The sequence below is a fragment of the Heterodontus francisci genome, chromosome 7 (assembly GCF_036365525.1).
Source record: "Heterodontus francisci isolate sHetFra1 chromosome 7, sHetFra1.hap1, whole genome shotgun sequence".
Lineage (NCBI taxonomy): Eukaryota > Metazoa > Chordata > Chondrichthyes > Heterodontiformes > Heterodontidae > Heterodontus > Heterodontus francisci.
The window spans coordinates 86,679,584-86,700,775 of record NC_090377.1 but is presented as its reverse complement, the minus strand read 5'-3'; the positions used below and the strand labels follow the sequence as shown (position 1 = coordinate 86,700,775).

At 43.7% G+C, this 21,192-nt stretch overlaps 1 protein-coding gene across 1 annotated transcript in view; it reads right to left on the bottom strand.

Annotated features, from left to right (window-relative positions):
• The window catches only part of itgav (integrin, alpha V), a 136,548-nt gene that overhangs the window by 58,881 nt on the left and 56,475 nt on the right, over positions 1-21,192 (bottom strand). The window contains exons 5-12 of the mRNA XM_068035578.1: positions 20,923-20,984; positions 18,961-19,006; positions 17,572-17,697; positions 14,926-14,970; positions 7,640-7,683; positions 7,074-7,130; positions 6,926-6,978; positions 364-569 (exon numbers count right to left, since the gene is read on the bottom strand). Of these exons, the coding sequence (XP_067891679.1) occupies positions 364-569; positions 6,926-6,978; positions 7,074-7,130; positions 7,640-7,683; positions 14,926-14,970; positions 17,572-17,697; positions 18,961-19,006; positions 20,923-20,984 (639 nt within the window). The remainder of the gene's footprint in view (positions 1-363; positions 570-6,925; positions 6,979-7,073; positions 7,131-7,639; positions 7,684-14,925; positions 14,971-17,571; positions 17,698-18,960; positions 19,007-20,922; positions 20,985-21,192) is intronic.

The following is a 21,192-nucleotide window of genomic DNA, read 5'->3' as shown; positions in this document are numbered from 1 at the left end:
AAGGAGGACCTGCTCGCCATCAGCATGAGCCTACAGTAAACCAAGTACAGCCTGGGCAACACAATCCTGTGCACAATAGGTTCATAGCCTCCTTCTTGGATTTTCCAAGCCCCTATGCCAGGTGTAAACATGCCACCAGTGCAGACCAATAGAATATGTACCCTTCTTTTACAAAGAAAGAGGGAAAGTTGTGACATAACATTTTTTTTTTAAACATGGCTTATTTCAAGAGGATTGAATTTATAATACATGTTACTCTCATTGGCATGTACATCTGAAATAGTCTATTTGTACAATTCTTTTTTTTCCCCCAAGACCTCAGTACATTATAATTAAACAAGCAAGTAAATAAAAATGACGCACCATTATAGCTATCTTGATCAAGGTCTCCGAGTGGTGCAATTGAAGATCCGAACCTGGCATAGGTCTCCGTGCCAGTCAGCTTCGGGGCACTCACAAAACTAAATGGGGTATCTTGTAGGTAAATATGCACCTGTCCCACTTCTCTATACTTTCCATCAGAACCCCGAACCATAAAAAGAGGTGCTCCAACAAAAAGGTCATCAAGTCTAGAAGATCGAATAATAGCATTAAGAATTGCTGGAGAATTAATTGTTTAAAGCATTACTACAAATATGCACTTGTCCCCAATGTGCTTAAAAGGAACAGTAGCAATTTTGTAATAACAGTATATGGTCCACTACTCACAAATGTGTTATAACAGTCAGTGAGAAATAATTTATTTCTATCATTAGGCTAATGTATGAGCTATAAAGGTTTCACATTTTTCACATTGCAGAATAATAAGGCTAATAGTGTTATTTATTTCTAATTTCAACCTCCATTATGACTCCAAGGGGGGAATATTATGCTCTCCCTGCAACAGGTTTGGAGGCAGAGCAAACATATAATCAGATGGGATGGTTGGGCAGGGGGGGGGGGGGGCCCGCCACCTTCCAGCCTCCGCCGAAATGATATGTGGCACAGGAAGGCCTGCGAGCGGCCTTCCTGCAGCGCTGTCAGCTGAGGCCTTCAAGTGGGCAATTAATGCCCAATTAAGTGCCTCATCCCGCTGCTGCAATTAGTCGAGTGGCGGGCGGGCCTGTTGCAGCATGGGAGTCACAGGAGGGAAAAATCGTGCAGGCTGCTTGCCAGCTTTGGGGCGAAGGGGTGGGGAGAGGTGCTGCTGCTGCTCCGTCGTTAAAAGGCACAATGCCTGAATGAGATGAACAAGGGACCCGGCACGGGAAGTGGGGGGGGGGGGGGGGGGGTGGTGGTGCTGCTGAGAGCCACCCCCCTGCCCTGCAGCCAACCCACCTACACCCACCTACACCCACCTCACCCCTCTCACCCCACGAGACCCCTCCCACCCTGACCTAACTGTGGCCTGGGCGCAGCACCGCTCCTGGGCCTCGGGTGGGTGCTCCACTGGCAGCAGCCACCATCTCCGGGGCAACACGGGTTTAACCGGATGTCGAGACCCCAGTCGCCTGGACAAAATCCCAGCCCAAGTGTCCAGAGCAATGGCCCTTTAGTACTTGAGCCAGTAAGCCTAGTTTGTGTCGGAAGGTTATTTGAGAATGGGAACCAACGTGCATTTGATAGCTGCACACAGGATCACTGGTCAGGAGCAGTAATTTCAGTTGACATTTCTCAAACATAGGCCAAGTATACTGAGACCGCTACCACTAATCCAGCTGAGTTCAGCAAACAGTAAGGTCTTGTTTTAATTCTTTCAAGTCATATCTACACTTAAAATGTCAAATTGAAATGGTTTAACACAATTCAAATTTTCCATACTAAGGCGATTCTGGAACAGCCTGCTAAGAAATCGTCACTACCATTGAAGTTTGCACTGTTACAGATGCCATATCTGCGGAGGTGCTAACCTTTTACTTCAGCAATTTTCCCTCCTTTTCTGAAGACACTGCCTTCTAGCTGAGGTATGGCTCCACAGCAACAGTGGTCATTATTGTTCTGTGAGCATCGCACAAAAGGCCATTTAACAAGGGCATCGCTACTGAACCTATTCACTTTGTCATCCATTCCCACAGATTTCCCCTCAGGAAGATGGAGGAGAGGCAATATAAAACAGAGGATACAATCCTAAAAGGGATGCAGGAGCAGAGGAACCTGGGGGTATATTTGCACAAATTGTTGAAGGTGGCAGGACAAGTTGAGAAAGTGGTTAATAAGGCATATAGAAACATAGGAAATAGGAGCAGGAGTAGGCCATTCAGCCCTTGGAGCCTGCTCCACCATTCATTATCATAGCTGATCATCCAACTCAGTAGCCTGTTCCCACTTTTGCCCCATACCCTTTGATCCCTTTAGGCCCAAGAGCTATATCAAACTCCTTCTTGAAAACATACAACGTTTTGGCCTCAACTGCTTTCTGTGGTTTTGAATTCCACAGGCTCACCACTCTCTGGGTGAAGAAATTTCTCCTCATCTCAGTCCTGAAAAGTTTACCCCGTATCCTGAGACTATGACCCCTGGTTCTGGACTCCCCCACCATCGGGAACATATGGGATCCTGGGTTTTATAAATAGAGGCAAAGAGTACAAAAGCAAGGAGGTTAAGATGAACTTTTATAGAACACTGGTTCTGCCTCAAGTGGAGTATTGTGTCCAATTCTGGGTGCCACACTGTAGGAAGGATGTGATGGCATCAGAGAGCGTGCAGGAAAGATTTACAAGAATGACTCCAGGGATGAGAGACTTCAGTTACATGGACAGATTGACAAAGTTGGGGCTGTTCTCCTCAGAGAAGGTTAAGAGGAGATTTAATAGAGGTGTTCAAAATCATGAGGAATCTGGACAGAGTAGATAGGGAGAAACTGTTCCCATTCGTGGAAGGGTCAAGAACCAAAGGACACCAAAAAAAGTGAATGGCAAAAGAACCAACAACGACATGAGGAAACACATTTTTACGCAGTGAGTGGTTAGGATCTGGAATGCACTGCATGAGAGTGTTATCGAGGCAGATTCAACTATGGCTTTCAAAAGAGAATTGGATAATTATCTAAAGAGAAAAAATTTGCAGGGCTACAGGGAAAGAGGCGGGAGAGTGGGACTAGCTGAGGTGGTCTTGCAGAGAATTGGCACGGACACGACAGGCTGAATAGCCTCCTTCTGTGCTGCAACCATTCTATGACTCTAGCAGGAGTCATGAATTTGCAAATAGCTCAATGTTGCCCAATTTTCCACTTTCCAACAGAGGGCTGCTGAAGCCTGTTGTACACTTCCCCAGCTGAGATCAGCTAATTCAGAACAGACTGGTGATCTAAGCTGGGAACTTCTGAGTATCATATTGAAAATGATTAAAACTGAGGTTGAATCAACCACGTGAGAAGTAGAGAGAGAAAACAAGTTTGAAAGGTGGCCTTATGGAGTAGCTGGTCCTTGATTTATTTTTTGTTTCTTTTCTTCATGATATCGGAGGTTACAATAGAAACACCTAAAAAAAAAATCACTACTCTTAGTCCTAAACTGTATATTCTTTAAGTCAGTGTATTTAACTCTAAAGTTACAGCAACTACAAATTGCTGTGGTGAGACAAACATGAAGGTTTTCCTCTTCCTGATGTACAGGATTGCCTGGGCACAGCACTTAGAGGAAAATCAAATGGGATCAGACACCTGCAAGAGAGCCTAACCAATTTCTCATTCAATTAAACGAATGGACAATAAATCTATTAGGCTCCCTTATGGGCATGTGATGTGCTCTGAGCAAATTCCTTCCATACAGTGCTCACGAACAGGAAAACTGGCATGATGTGTCTTTATTTCACTAACATTTTAATCACATAAGTGGTAGTGTTAATGCTTCTCCAAAGCACTTTCTGATAATGATCTGCACAGTTACCCATCTATGAAATTTGGCAAAATATTGGCACTCAGCTCTCCTGCTTTGCAATATGGTATTTAACTAGTCGTCCTCCTCCAATTGTCTACAGAAATCTACTTAAAAGCAATAGCTGAGATCAAAGCTGCAGCAGGGCTCGAAAGGCTCTGGCAGACCTGCCTTATAATTTTGACCCCATACTATGATTAGCAGCTTTAATTAATTAATTAAATTAATAGTGTTCTCTGAATCTAAGAGAAAGCATTGACTATATCTCTTCAAGCTTGAAGAGATATATTCAGCAGTTATTTACCAATTCCGCAGGTCTTCCTGTGCTAATTGACTAATGATGTTTTTGTTAATTTGTTTACTGATGAGGATTATACCAAAAACCACAGAATCTGATAGATTGTTCTTCCTCTCCAGAGCCTAGAAGGACACAAAAAGACTTGCGACATTTCCAGTAAGTAAATTTCAGAATCAAGAATGTTCTGCTCAACGATGAGCAATGCTACAACACCAGGTGGTGGGCGTACAAAGTCACAACTTGATTAGTAACAGTTCACTTTTAGTGTGGTTCTTGGCACTGAATAAAAATGTTTCACATCAGGTTCAGCTCAAATTTATAACATCCCTCCTACACCAAAATGATGGCCGTGAAGATTTATGATGTAAACAGTTGAATGAGGATGGATAGCTAATTGGCTCCTGATCAGATTTGGATAAGGTTTGCATGAACAGACTGTGATCACAAGATAAATACAGATCAGGAAAGCCATTTGTTTCACCTTAATTAATCCATCCAGCAAAGTGTTTAGTGCTCCAAATGCAGAATCCAATTGTTTGTTAAATAATTCCTGGGTTTTACCTCTACTACTGTACCTAGAATCAGTTCCATGTTCTGATATCAGTTCTAAAATCAACCTTTTACTGGGCTCCTAGTCTCCTCGGCTACAGACCAAATGCTGGAAGGTGGGGTTAGGATTGGTGGATCATTTTTCGGCCAGTACAGACACAATGGGCCAAGTGGCCTCTCACTGCGCCTTAAACTTTCTATGATTCTAGTCCTCCTCTTACGGTTTAAATTAGCTTTTTAATACTGCTTAATAACTTACAACTCCTTTCAAGCCTAAAAACTTCACATTTCTCTAGCCTTTCCTAATACCTCAAATCTCTAATGCTGTCAGTTCTTCTTTGAAATGCCTCCAGTGCTTCAATCTCTTCTATGTGTCTCATTGACAAGAACTGGGCACTGCATTCAAGGTTGGCTCTGACCACAGCACTGTACATCTTTCAGTATACTTTCTCGGACTGCATTCTGCTCCGTTGGCTATTTGGTTCAGTATTCTGTTGGCTTTATAGAGTACTGCTCCGCATGTGTTGAGCATGTTGAGCATTGTCTATTAATACTCCTTTCAACTTCACTCATGGTGTAGGGGGTAACATATTAGCATGGATAGAAGATTGGCTGGTTGGCAGAAAACAGAGAGCATTCATCAATGGGTCCTTTTCTGACGAGTGGAGTCCCGCAGGGGTCTGTGCTAGGGCCTCAACTTTTTACAATTTATATCAATGACTTAGATGAGGGGAGCGATGGTATGGCAGCTAAATTTGCAGATGACACAAAGGTGGGTCGGAAAGAATGTTGTGAAGAGGACATAAGGAGGTTGAAGATGAAGATAGATAGGTTTTGTGAGTGGGCAAAAATCTGGCAGATGGAGTATAATGTGGGAAAATGTGAAGTTGTTCACTTTGGCAGGAAGAATAAAAAAAGCAGAGTATTACTTAAACAGAGAACGACTGCAGCGTTCTGAGGTTGGGGGGATTTAGGTGTTCTAGTGCATGAGTCACAAAATGTTAGTATGCAGGTACAGCAAGTAATAAAGGAAGCTTTTGGAATGCTATCCTTCATTACGAGAGGAATTGAAAATAAAAATAAAGATGTTATGCTTCATTTATACAGGGCATTGGTGAGACCACATCGCGAATACTGTAGATGTAAATGCTTTGGAGGCATTTGAGAGCAGGTTTACTAGATTGATACCTGGAATGAGTGAGTTGTCTTATGAGGAAAGGTTGGACAGACTAGGCTTGTTTTCACTGGAGTTTAGAAGAGTGAAGGGAGACTTCATTGAAGTATATAAGATCCTGAACGATCTTGACAAGGTGGATGTGGTGGAAAGGATGTTTCATCTTGTGGGTGAGTCCAGAACTAGGGGGCACTGTTGTCGCCCTTTTAGGACAGAGATGAGGAGACATTTTTTCTCTGAGGGTTGTATGACTTTGGAACTCTCTACCTCAAAAGGTGTTGGAGGCCGGGTCATTGAATATTGTTAAGGTGGAGGTAGATTCTTGTTAGGCAAGGGAATCAAAGGTTATCGGGGGTAAATGGTAATGTGGAATTTGAGACACAGAGCAACCATGGTCTTATTGAATGGCGGAGCAGGCTCGAGGGGCCCAATGGCCTATTTCTGTTCCTAATTCGTATGTTCGGGCCTATTCCAACTCCATTCATGATGAATGAACAAATCACCCATTTTTTTCTTACAATGGCCAGTATTTTATACTTGTCATGTTAAATTTCATCTGCTATTGTTATGCTCCTTGCTTATTTTGTCCACCTAATTTTGTGCTTCCTAAGCTGCTTGGTCAGAATCAATTGCTCCTCCTAATTTGGTATTATCTGTAAATTTGACCAATTTGCATTCAATTTTTGAATCCAAGTTGTTGATGTAAATTAGAAAGAGTAACGGTTCCAGTACTGATCCCCGGGGCATTCCATTTAGCACTTAGCATTGCAATACATTTTCAATAAACAAACTATATTTAAAAGTTAAAGAATCCTAGATAGAAATAAAAAGTAACAGCTGATGTAATTATCACATGTCTTTTTTTAAAATAAAGAGTTGGCATTTCACTCACCAACTTTGCCCTTCAAATTCAATTAAACAAATCAATTGATAGGCTCAAATGGTCAGTGAGACCCTGGAATAGAACACATTTAAACAACCAACCAAAAAATTCTCTTAATATCTCTCCAAATTTGCCTGGTCCCAGCAGCCCCGTCCCCCACTCCTTACCCATCATTGTTGATATCAGTAACAGCAACAGAATAGCCAAAGTACGCAGCCATCTGTGAAAAGAACAGAATCTGAGTCACTCTTCTTTCACTATTGAGAATTAAACATTATAAATCACACAAAATTAATATACTGCAGAAAAACATACCTGCTCCCCAGTAAAATTGTAGAGGGATTCCATATTCACTCCATTTAAAATAGTTACCTGTCAATAATAAGGACAGTTAATACATCGAAAAACACAGGAGAATCTTCAAATAAAGATTGATGATTCCAGTTATATGTTTAAATTTAGAAAAACATGATACATACACTCGCACTCTCACCTGACTCACAAGGACATGGGTTCAAGCCACATTCCTTTAGTTGAGCACATAATCGGACACTTGAGTGTAGCACTAAATTGGTGCCATTTTTTGTAGAAGATGCTTAACTGCATATAAAAGATCTCACTGCACTTCTTGAAAGAGAGCAGGTAACCTGAGCAACATTACTCCCTTCATCAGCACCATCAAAATAGTCATTTCACTGTGTGAAAATTGGCTGCTTTATTTGCTTCCATTGTGTAAGTGCACTAATAAAATTATTAGTTGAAGTTATTTGGGGCGTCCTTGGGCTGTGATATGGTTACATATAAATATAGTTAATTTTCTGATAGTCCTGATTATTTAAACCATTCCTGAAATACTAGGATATAAAATGAGCACTTCTTACATAGCCCAGGGACTTTTCTCCTCTTGGAATACCAGTTACAAAATCTAAAACAATAAAAAAAAATTAATACATTAAAATCAAAAATTATACACAAACAATAGTGCTGTAAACATCACAATTACATACACAGTGCAACATATCTGCATACCACCATCCTGCACTATAGAGTGATAGCACTAAGATTCGGCCCACAATCACTCATTTAATCTCCCTCTTCTCTCAATGGTATTGACCCATATTCAGGTATAGTGTCACTGACACCAATTTTAGTTTGCTACCTCAGCCAGCAGCAAACATCGACATGCTGTAATGGGGACTGTGCTTTGTGAGCCCTCTGCTGATATAATTAACAGGTCACTGGGTCTAGGATTGTTCTGGACTGGACGGAGACTTCTGTGGTGCAATATTTGAAAAGCACAATGTCATACTTGGAAACGAATGGCGATTCTCACCGACCTGGTTGAATATTCTCAGAAGGTCACGAGGATTGTAGATGTCAGTAGGCCACTTAACACTGTATACCTTGATTTTCAAAAAAGATTTGACAAGGTTTTTTTAAAAACTTGTTCATGGGATTTTGATCCAGCCACGATGAAAGAATGGTGACATGTTTCCAAGACAGGAGGGTGCATGGCTTGGAGGTGAACTTACAGGTGGTGGTGTTCCCATGCATCTGCTGCCCTTGCTCTTCTATGTGGTTGAGGTTGTGGGTTTGAAAGGTGCTGTCGAAGGAACTTTGGCAAGATGCTGCACTGCGTCTCGTGGATAGTAGATAATGCTGCCTCTGAGCATCAGTGGAGGGAGTGCTGATCAAGCAGGCTGTTTTGTCCTGGATGATGTTGAGATTCTTGTGTTGTTGGAGCTGCACTCATCCAGGCAAGTGAAGAGTATTCCATCATATTCCTCACTTGTGCTGTGTAGATAGTGGACAGAAGTTGGGGAGTCAGGTGAGTTACTCACTGCAGAACTCCCAGATTCTGTCCTGCTCTTGTAGTCACAGCAATTATATGGCTGGTCCAGTTAAGTTTCTGGCTAATGGTAACTTCTGGGATGTTAATTCAGCAATGGTAATGTTGATGAACGTCACGGGAAGATGGTTAGATTCTCTCTTGTTGGAGATAGCCATTGCCTGGCATTTGTGTGGTGCAAATGTTACTTGCCACTTATCAGCCCAAGCTTGAACATTGTCCAGGCCTTGCTGCAAGTGGCATGGGTTGCTTCAGTATCTGAGGAGTTGCAAATGGAACTGAATATTGTGCAAACATCAGTGAACACCCCCAATTCTGACCTTATGTTGGAGGGAAGGTCCTTGAAGAAGCAGCTGAAAATGGTTGGGCCGATGACACGACACTGAGGAACTCCTGTAGTGATATCCTGGGGGTGAGATGATTGGCCTCCAACAATCACAACCATCTTCTTTTGTGCTAGATATGACTCCAACCAGTGGAGAGCTTACCCCCGATTCCCACTGACTTCAATTTTTCCAGGGCTCCTCGTTACTACACTCAGTCAAATGCTGCCTTGCTATCAACAGCAGTCACTCTTGGCTCACCTCTGGAATTCAACTCTGTTTGGACCAAGGCTGTAATAAGATCTGGAGCTGAGTGGCCCTGGTGGAACCCAAACTGAGCATCAATGAGTAGGTTATTGCTGAGTAAGTGCTGCCTGATAGCATGGTCAATGACACCTTCCTTGGAGGATTGATGATAATTGAGAGTAGACTGATGGGACAGTAATTGACTGAATTGGATTTGTTCTGCTTTTTGTGGGCAGGACATATCTGGGTAATTTTCCATATTGTAGGGTAGATGCCAGTATTGTAGCTGTACTGGAACAGCTTGACTAGGGGCACAGATAGTTCTGAACAAGAAGTCTTCAGTAATATAGTTTGAAAGTTGTCAGGACCCATAGCCTTTGTTGTATCTGGTGCCTTCAACTGTTCCTTGATATCATGTGGAATGAATTGAATTGGGTGAAGACTAGCATCTGTGATGCTGGTGACCTCAGGAGGAAGCGGAGATGGATCATCCACTCAGCACTTCTGGCTGAAGATGTTTGCAAATGCTTTAGCCTCGTCTTTTGCACGGATATGCTGGGCTCCCCCATCATTGAGGATGGGGATGTTTGTGAAGCCTACTCCTCCGGTTAGTTGTTTAATTCTCCACACCATTCATGACTGGACGTGGCAGGATTGCAGAGCTTTGATTTGATTCATTAATTGTGGGATCACTTACCTCTTTCTATATCATGCTGCTTACGCTGTGTAGCATGCATGTAGTCCTGTGTTGTAGCTTTACCAGGTTGGCACCTCATAGTTAGGTATGTCAGTTGCTGTTCCTGGCATGCTCTCCTACACTTCTCATTGAACCAGGAGTGATCCCCTGGCTTGATGGTAATGATAAAATGAGGGATATACCAGGCCATGAGGTTACAGATTGTGGTTGAATACAACCCTGCTGCTGCTGATGGCCCACAGCACCTCATGGATGCCCAGTTTTGAGCTACTGGATCTGTTCTGAATCTATCCCATTTAGCATGTTAGTAGTGCTACACAACATGATTGAGGGTACCCTCAGTGTGACGACAGGACTTTGTCTCTACAAGGATTGTGCAGTTGTCACTCCTACCAATACTGTCATGGACAGATGCATTTGCAACAGGTAGGTTGGTGAGGAAGAGAAGTAGGTTTTTCCCCCTCTTCTGAGTTCTCCCATCACCTGTTGCAGGTCCAGTCTGACAGCTACGTCCTTCAGCTGTCGGCCAGCTCAGTCAATAGTGGTGCTACCAAGCCATCTTGGTAATGGATACTGAAGTCCCCCTCCAGAGTACATTCTGTGCCCTTGCTACCCTCAATGCTTCTTCCAAGTGGTGCTCAACATGAAGGAATTCATCAGCTGAGGGAGGACAGCAGGAGGTTTTATGGCACATGTTTGACCTGATGCCATGAGACTTCATGGGGTCCAGAGTCAACGTTGAGGACTCACAGGGCCACTCCCTCCCTACTGTACATCACTGTGCTACCTGCCTCTTGTGGGTCAGTCCTGCCAGTGGGACAGGACATATGCAGGAACAATGATGGAGGAGTCTGGGACATTGACTTTAAGGTATGATTCAGTGAATATGACTAGGTCAGGCTAATACTTAACTAGTCTGTGGAACAGCTCACCCAATTTTGGCAGAAGTATCCAAATGTTAGCGAGGAAGACTTTGCAGGGTTGTGTGTGCCTGTCATGTCTGGTTACTAGGTCAATGTTGGACGATTTGTCCATTTTATTCATATGATAATTTTCTATAGCAGTTTGATACAACTTAGTGGCTTGCTAGGCCATTTCAGAGTTGAGATACGGTTAAGAGTCAACCACATTACTGGTCAGTCTGGAGTCACATGTAGGTCAGATCAGGTAATGGTGGCAAATTTCCTTCCTGAAGGACATTATTGAACCAGATTGGTTTTTACAACAATCCAGTAGTTTGATGATCATCATTACTGATACTAGCTTTTGATTCCAGATTTATTCATGAAATTTAAATTCCCCCAGCTGTCGGGTAGGACTTGAACTCATGTGTCCTGTGCATTAGTCCAGGCCTCTGGATTACTAGTCCAGTAACATAACCAGTATGCTACCAGTGTCACACAATAGGCTACTTAATAACATTGAACCTTGTGGAGTTAGTGGGAAGGCATTAGGCAGGATTTTTTAAGCCCGATGGGGCCGAGCATGGATGCAGGCTGGCGCAAGTCCAGTTTGCTGGCAACATCCCACTCCGGGCCATTTTCCTGGAGGTGGGATGGGGGACAGCAGGGCCACCCACCCTCAAACAGCGGATTATTTTTTTACATTCGTTTGGGAGATCAGGGGGTCGATGGCTAGGCCAGCATTTATTGCCCATCCCTAATTACACTTGAGAAGGTGGTGGTGAGCTGCCTTCTTGAACCACTGCAGTCCATGGGGTATCAGTACACCCACAGTGCTGTTAGGAAGGGAGTTCCAGGATTTTAACCCAGCGACTGTGAAGGAACGGCGATATAGTTCCAAGTCAGGATGGTGTATGGTTTGGAGGGGAACTTGCAGGTGGTGGTGTTCCCATGCAACTGCTGCCCTTGTCCTTCTAGGTGGTAGAGGTCATTGGTTTGGAAGATGCTATCGAAGGAGCCTTGGTGAGTTTCTGCAGTGCTGCCACTGTGCATCGGTGGTGGAGGGAGTGAATGTTGAAGGTGGAGGGAGTGAATGTTGAAGGTGATGGATGGGCTGCCAATCAAGCGGGTTGCTTTGTCCTGGATGTGCCGAGCTTCTAAGTGTTGTTGGAGCTGCACCCACCCAGGCAAGTGGAGAGTATTCCATCACACTCCTGACTTGTGCCTTGTAGATGGTGGATAGATATTGGAGAGTCAGCAGGCGAGTTACTCACTGCAGAATTCCCAGCCTCTGATCTGCTCTTGTAGCCACGGCATTTATGTGGCTGGTCCAGTTCAGTTTCTGGTCAATGATGACCCCCAAGATGTTGACAATCTAGTAGCTAGGTTATATTAAAACTAGGTTATCCAACATACAGCCCGCAGGCCAGAATCCTGTGGACTGCCAAAGGTTTCCATCAGGCAGGCCCACCAATCCTCTGACAGAGAGGAGTGTTGAGAGAGGGGCGGATTGAGAGTGAGGGAGGGGGGGATTGAGAGTGAGGGAGGGGGGGGGGATTGAGAGGGGTTTGAGAAAGGGGGGTTTGAGAGAGGGGACGGAGTGGGGGAGTGGGGGGGGAACAGAGAGGGGAGAAAAGTGGGGCGGGGAGGAGAGGAGAAAAGGGGGGGGGGAAAAGAGAGAGAGAGAGCACAGAGAGGGAAGAGAGATGGGAGAGGAATGGACAGAGAGAGGGAGATGGTGAGAAAAAAAGATCAAGATCACTCCTGACAGATGGGCATCTATCCGGAATTTTCTGCATTGCTACATGAAGTGTGCAGGCAGACATTGACTATTTGTGCAAGCAAAAACAATGCCAGATATTTCACTAAATTGGGAGAAATATGTTTTAAATCGGACTGTGTTTTGATGGCATTAGCTTGGCTATACACGTTATATACAGATTCATTGCACCACCACCCCCACCCCCCCCCCCCCCCCCCCCGCCTCCCCAGTCCATGACTGAGTCAATAATTTTGGCAGATGTCCGTGGTGCAACATGTAGGTGCCTATCCCATTTGACCCCAACATCAGGGTCCCGGCCCAAAGGGCAAAGTCCTGTCCATTGGGTTGGATAGGAATTGCTTGCACTCTCAGACAGAAGGTTGTTATTAATGGTAATAGTTCTGCATGGAGATTAGTTACTCGTACAGTCCTGCAGGGATCAGGTGTTAGGTGCTGGTGCAATGATCTGATTAAGCCATTGATGGAAATGTCCACAAGTTCACAGATGAGGGAAATTTTTGTGGATGTTCAGAACTTACAAAAAATAAACATATTACAGTTGATCTAGATGCAGTGGGGGAATGGTGTGCAAGAGTGGGACCAATGTCAAGCATGTATACACCATGGAGGGCCGTGCACTCAAGTCTGTTGAATGACAGATAGACTGGATCTTTGATGCATGAATCACTGAAAGGCCCACGATCACAGACCTTCGCAAAAGCAAACAGTGTTAGGGTTCATTGCCAGGAAGATTAAACACAAAAGAAAAAATACTATACTTACTTTGTACAAGGCCTTGAATAAGCCTAATTTAGAAAAATACATCCAGTTTTGGCTCTTTCACATGATGGGTGACATAATGAGGCTGGAAAAGGATCACCAGGTTGATAACTAAGTTAAAGGTAATCACTTTAGACTTGGGGATCTGAGGCTTTCCATTGTAGTAAAATGTGAACTTCAAGTAGATTTGATTGAAGTCTTTAAAATAACAAAAGGCTTATATTGGAGTCCACATGAATGCACTATCTGAGTTAGATATGTTAGGGAAGACAGGGGCATGAGCGCAAGTTACGCAAGCAAAGAAAACTATGGCTGGGATTTTACCCGAGGTGGACGGCACAGTGGCGCAGTGGTTAGCACCATATCCTCACAGCTCCAGCGACCCCGGGTTCGATTCTGGGTACTGCCTGTGTGGAGTTTGCAAGTGTCACCGGGAGCGGTGGCCACTGCTGGGACTATAGCCCAGCCTACAGAAGATGATGTCAGCGAGCCTGGAAGAAAGGTAAGTTTTGGTTGGCTTGCTGGAGGTAATCGGTGAAGCCCGGCGACGCAAGGGTGGTCGACTGGGGTCGTATTGGGTGTTGGGGGTGATTGGGGCAGCAGGGGCGGCCCTCTATCGGGCACAGGATGTCCGATCATGAGGGGACCCCCCCCCACTCCACCCCCCACCCCCGGGATGTCAGAGAGCCGCCTGCTTTTGTCAGGTGGCTTCTCTTGGGCCTCGGCCGCCCGACTAGCCACAGGTAAAATCCCTGTGGAGGCGGGCGAAGACCCTTAAGTGCCTACTTAAGGGCCTTGATTAGCCTGGGGCGGGCAGGCCATTTTTCACTGCCGCCGCCCTGTGTAAAGTGGCAGTGGAGGCAGGAGCAGGTCGGGATGACTAGTAGGGGATGTGTTTCCCAGTCACCTTAGTCTTTGGAACCATTCTGATTGCCTTTGGCATTGAAGGGAAATTTCCCAATCTTTTTTCAAATTTTTCCAAGGTTTTTTCCTTGTTTTTCCCCCCTCTCTCCTAGGAAATTGTGCAGCTATCTGGTGGAGAGAAGGAGAGGCAGATAGGGGTCATGGTGTTCATAAATTGTACTGTGACTTTGTGACGTGCTCAATGGGCCAACGGACCTTCATTTTTGCATCAACATGGTGATAGCCCAAATACTAAGTGCTGGCAGATCACACAACAAGACAATCACAGCAAACCCGATGCTGTCCATCAACTTACATGCATACAAATTCCAGCAGGGATCACTGGATATCAATCAGGATCAGCAGCACTCGCTAATTTTCTCAGGGACACAGAGGCCAAGTGCAATGCACTAACTACCATTCTGGTAAAGACAGTACAGGTGATTTTGTTATCATCCTTCAATCTCTATCAAGGGAAGGGCAGACAACAATCAGGAAAAAAAGACTTGGATTAATTTTCTCCTCCCTGGTAGAGGGACATAGAGATCAGTTACACTTCGCTTACTGCGGATTAGTGCAGTTCAATCGATTCTGGTATCTTCCTGATTTTAAGGTCAGGGCAACTACACAGTGTTGTGACCCATCAAGACAACGGGTTGCCACTTCTCTGCTGCCTTTAAATAGCCACACTGAATCTTTGCTTACCTTGTACTGAATCTTCGCTAAAATTTCCAACAGCAACTGAATAACCTAATTGAAGAAATTTCAATGTTTAGAAAATTGGTCAAAATTGATGTCTGAACGGTCATAAACGTCAGTGCAGGCATTTTGTTAGCTGACAATCAATATCATGCCTTGACCTATATTAAAGTCCTCTGGATAACTAGGCTTCAAATATGACAGTTACTGTAAAGGATAATTACTAGAGAAATATTCCAAATCCATCAACTGTACGTTCAATGAGATCAAACATTCAAAATAAGTTTGAAATACTGTTACAGATTTTAAATGCCGAAACAAAGAAAAACCATGGGGTGAATTTTACAGACCCGCCCCCACGTTGTGGGGGGGGGGGGGGGGGGGTGTGGCGGTGGGGGCCGGGAAATGCATCCAGGAGAGGCCCGCCACAGACCTCGACGCTGGGAAGGCCTGGCCCGATATTGCCAGTGGCAGCGAGGCCTCGTGGTAACCCCGCTGCTGCTCAGCGATGGGATTAATCAAGGATAGAAAACATGACTTTGTCAGGGGGAGATCATGTCTAACAAACTTGATTGAATTTTTCAAGGAGGTGACGAAGTGTGTAGATGAAAGTAAAGCAGTTGATGTAGTCTACATGGACTTCAGTAAGGCTTTTGATAAGGTCCCGCAAGGGAGATTGGTCAAGAAGGTAACAGCCCATGGGATCTAGGGCAATTTGGCAAATTGGATCCAAAATTTGCTTAGTGGCAGGAGGCAGAGGGTGATGGTCGAGGGTTATTTTTGCGATTGGAAGCCTATAACCAGTGGTGTACCACAGGGATCAGTGCTGGGACGCCTGCTGTTTGTAGTGTACATTAATGATTTAGACGTGAATATAGGAGGCATGATCAGTAAGTTCGCAGATGACACGAAAATCGGTGGTGTCGTAAATAGCGAGGAGGAAAGCCTTAGATTACAGGACAATATAGATGGGCTAGTAAGATGGGCAGAGCAGTGGCAAATGGAATTTAATCCTAAGTGTGAGGTGATGTATTTTGGAAGGACCAACAAGTCAAGGGAATATACAATGGATGGCAGGACCATAGGATGTACAGGGGGACCTTGGTGTACTAGTCCATAGATCACTGAAGGCAGCAGCACAAGTAGATAAAGTGGTTAGAAAAGCATAAAAATATAAGAGCTATGAGGTTATGATGGAGCTCTGAAGAGAGACTGGATAGGCTAGGGCTGTTTTCCTTAGAGCAGAGAAGGCTGAGGGGGGACATGATTGAGGTATACAAAATTATGAGGGGCATAGATAGGGTAGATAGGAAGAAACATTTTCCCTTAGTGGAGGTGTCAATAACCAGGGGGCATAGATTTTTGGTAAGGGGCAGGAGGTTTAGAGGGGATTTGAGGAAAAGATTTTTCACCCAGAGGGTGGTTGGAATCTAGAACACACTGCCTGAAGGGGTGGCAGAGGCAGGAACCCTCACAACATTTAAGAAGTATTTAGATGAGCACTTGAAACGCCATAGCATACAAGGCTACGGGCCAAATGCTGGGAAATGGGATTAGAATGCATAGGCTTGATGGCCGGCACGGACACAATGAGCCAAATGGCCTGTTTCTGTGCTGTATAACTCTATGTCTCTAAATATGTAAATTAATTTAAATAAACGAATAAACTTTCTTCTTGCTCCCGCCGTCTGTCCCGGTGCGATATTGGTGCCAGTGGCCGGCACTCCCGTTCCCCGTCTGCGGATCCAAAGCGGAACACTGGTGGGGTGGGGGGAACAGGCAAGTTTCTCAGTGCGGGAGAGTATGGGGAGGGTAGTGGGGTCAAAATAATATAATTGGTGTAGGGATGGGGAAAGTCAGGTGGGCAAGGGAAGTGTTAGTAGGGGGCGAAAGAGGGCAAGTAAATAGTTTTTTTGGTTATTGGGAGGGTGGGAGAGGGGCAGAATAAATGCTTTTAATTTTTTCATTAAAATTGTCTTTAAATATCTTAATTGAAGATTAGGGCTCAAAGCCTTTTAAAAATGGTATCAGCGCCCACGCAGTTAACGCCATTGCTGGGGACGGACCACTCGCCCCATCGGGGTGGGCAGTCCACCCCCGCTATTTAAATGAGTCACCACATGTAATATCGTGGAGGCTCCACAACTTGCGAAATTCCAGCCTCATTACTCCCAGCAAAAATGATATTCTTTATAAGTGTCTCCTCTGAAATTATCATTTTACAGCTCCGAATCATCAGATTTCAGGCAAAAAGTTGACTTACTTAAAAACAAATATTATTTCTACTGTGCACTACAAAATCAAATGGAGAAATATAAAGGCTTCTTCAAATAAAATAAGCATATCCTTAATGTGCCCCTGGTACTCAAAGTTTTATTTATAATTTGATGCAAAGCAATCTTATTTTAATGTTTTGCTGACCAATACTATTCCTAGATTCTTAAATGCAATACAGGACTTTCCTGCCTGTCCTTGTAAAATGTTCTCAACAGCTACCTCACAAAGTCTAAAATGGAGAACAATTAACTTGTTTTTTGTTAGGTATTCATATTTAAATTATTTTAAAAGGTAAAGCTAGTTTGATAAACCCATGTATTAGATTCAGTTATGTTTCTTCCAGAAATGCTATGTGAAAAGTAAGCGCCTACTTACCAAGATAGCTATCATCATACACAGCATTTGCCACACGCGTTGAAATTTGTTGTGGTAATGTTGTGATCATCTCTGAAGAATTGTACAGTGTCACAATTTCTTGTATATCATCAGAGATTAACTGACCTGTGGAATTACATTGTAGATTTTACTAGTGAAAAAATATTTAAATGTATACACGCTTCAATTCCCTACATTAAAAAAGCTAAAAAATCTGGTTTAATACCTATTACAATAAAGATGTTAATATCTGCAATATTACTCAAGAAATATTTTTTGTCCTGATATTTGAAAGTCAGATTAGTATATTAAAGTCATAGAGTTATACAGCACAGAAACAGGCCCTTCGGTCCATCGTGTCTGTGCTGGCCATCAAGCACCTAACTATTCTAATCCCATTTTCCAGCACTTGGCCCGTAGCCTTGTATGCTATGGTGTTTCAAGTGCTCATCTAAATACTTCTTAAATGTTGTGAGGGTTCCTGCCTCTACCACCTCTTCGGGCAGTGTGTTCCAGATTCCAACCACCCTCTGGGTGAAAAATCTTTTCCTCAAATCCCCTCTAAATCTCCTTCCCCTTACCTTAAATCTATGGCCCCTGGTTATTGGCCCTGCCGATAACGGAAAAAGTTTCTTCCTATCTACCCTATCAATGCCCCTCATAATTTTGTATACCTCAATCATGTCCCCCCTCAGCCTTCTCTGCTCTAAGGAAAACAACCCTAGCCTTTTCAGTCTCTCTTCATAGTTGAAATGCTCCAGCCCAGGCAACATCCTGGTCAATCTCCTCTGCACCCTCTCCAGGGCAATCACATCCTTCACATCACAGTGTGGTGCCCCGAACTGTACACAGTACTCCAGCTGTGGCCTAACTAACGTTTTATACAGCTCCATCATAACCTCACTGCTCTTATTCTATGCCTCGGCTAATAAAGGCAAGTATCCCATATGCCTTCCTAACCACTTTATCTACCTGTGCTGCTGCTTTCAGTGATCTATGGACAAGTACACCAAGGTCCCTCTGACCCTCTGTACTTCCTAGGGTCCTACCACCCATTGTATATTCCCTTGCCTTGTTAGTCCACCCAAAATGCATCACCTCACACTTCTCAGGATTAAATTCCATTTGCCACTGCTGCGCCCATCTTACCAGCCCATCTATATCATCCTGTAATCTAAGGCTTTCCTCCTCACTATTTACGACACCACCAATTTTCATGTCACCTGCGAACTTACTGATCATACCTCCTATATTCTTGACAATGTTTTTTAATTACTCAGCAGATGAGATCAATAGTAAATGGTCAAGGAAAGCAATTCTTTTAGGTCTACAACTAGTAGATGCACATTGCTTTATTATAACAGAGCAGTATTGTATTTTTTTTTTTACCTTGCCAGTAAAAACTGCCAGGTCCCCCAAGAACCACTCTACCAGCCTGCAATTCATGAAGGATAAATACAGAGTAAGAACTGTATCTAAACAGTTATCATGTCGTATTATACAGTATCATCAATACACTCCTGGCAGGGCACATGCTGTACTGTCTGATGTAGGAGACATTTTTATCTTATAAATGGGGTTTCAAGCTCACAGAAGGAGGATAATGCAGTGGTGAATATTCTCAATTTTTAGTGCTTGACCTGTATCAAAATTTAATTTAACTAGACTCTCAAATGGCTCAGTGAATAAATATACTAGAAAGTATCTTACAGTTCAGAAATACCGCAAGTGCAATCCTTGGAATATACAGGCCTAGATTTTACATTGCCAACTAAATTGGTGGCGGCCGTAAACTATGTTGTGGAACTGCGCAATATTAAACGCGGTGGCTCATTTAAATGGCCAGGGCAGACTGCCCCCACCCTCCTCCATTTTTAAAGGGCTCAGAGCCCTTCAACTTAGTTTAAATATTTAAAGATATAGCAATGTTAAATTTAATTTTAAAAAATTAAATTAATGTTTCTAGCTCCTCTCCCACTCCCCCCAATAACCATATAGCTCATTTCTTTCTCTCTGCCCCACTCCCCACAAAAAGCTACCTTGTGTACCTGACCTTCCCCCCGCCCCCAATGTTTATAAACATTTACCTTCAACCCCTTCTCACCATCCCCTCGATCAATCAGGTTAGTTTGAAACCGCTCCCGCACTGAATTACTTACCTGCTGCCCCCACCCCACCAGTGTCCTGCATCGGATCTCTGAATGGAGATCTGAAGGCACGGCAGTACCTGCCGCCACCATCAATATGGCACCGAAACGGACAGCGGGAGTAGATAAGTATTTAATTCATTCATTTAACTAAATTACCATAATTAAATTTTGGCTATGTCACCGACTGGTGGGGCGGGGGCCGCCATGAGGTCACGCTGCCGCCGGCAATATCGGGCCAGGCCTTCCCGGCATCGAGGCCCGTGGCTGGCCTCTCCCGGAAGAATTTTCCAGCTGCCCCTCGCCACGACCCCTGATATCAGGGGTAGGGGGGGTGGGGGGGGATGCTGTAAAATCCAGCCCACAGTGTTAGCTAACATGAACCGACGAATTAGGAGCAGGAGTAGGCCACTCGGCCCCTTAAGCCTGCTCTGCCATTCAACAAGATCATGGCTAATCTGATTGTAACCTCCACTCCACATTCCCGCCTACCCCGATAAACCTTCACCCCCTTACTTATCAAGAATCTATCTACCTCTGCCTTAAAAATATTTAAAGACTCTGTTTCCGCTGCCTTTTGAGGAAGAGAATTCCAAAGTCTCATGAGCCTCTGAGAGAAAACATTTCTCCTCACCTGTCTTAAATGGTCAACCCCTTGTTTTTAGTGACCCTTAGTTCTAGATTCTCCCACAAGAGGAAACATCCTTTCCACATCCACCCTGTCAAGACCCCTCAGGATCTTATATGTGATATCTTATATGAACAATAAAATCTAAACTTGGAGATAAAATGAGATGGCAATTAATGCAATGAAATCATTGACAGGCTCTGCAATGAATGCACAAACCCACCTTCAATTATTATAGCTTGAAAAGTTTCTACAGGCAAAACAAGACATTGATATGGACAGAGAAAAATGTTGACATAAAAAGTGTGGCTACATTAAGTCAAATGATCCAGAAAGGAAGTCTATGCAGACATAACATTTTTAATGTGACATATACACAGCTAAATCATTAAAAAATAAAAACAGCATGAGAAAGTCACGCCTCACTTTTATGCAATGTGGTCAAGTGGCTCATCTTAGAGCCGTCTTTGCTGATGGGTCAGAAACTTCTGCATAAAAGGTACACCACATTTAATGGACTTTAAAATCAGGTTTAGCTAAAATGCATTTAACATAAAAAGCTCATTCTGTTCCTACCGTTGTAAAGTCAATGCTGAAACCTCCCTGACAAAATCCTTGACCATCAGCCTCAGGTTTGACTTAAAGAAAAAAGAAAGACACAAGGTATGAGTTGTCATTGAGATAATGCTTTCAAAAATTATTTTCATGATACTTACATTAGTTTCTCTTTGAGAGGGCAGGGTCACAAACAGGAAAATTTGACCTTCTGGGCAGGTTTGGGTCAGATAGGAAGTTAAAATGTTGAAAATTTCAAATCTGAGCACAAGCTGCCTTGAACCTGATCAC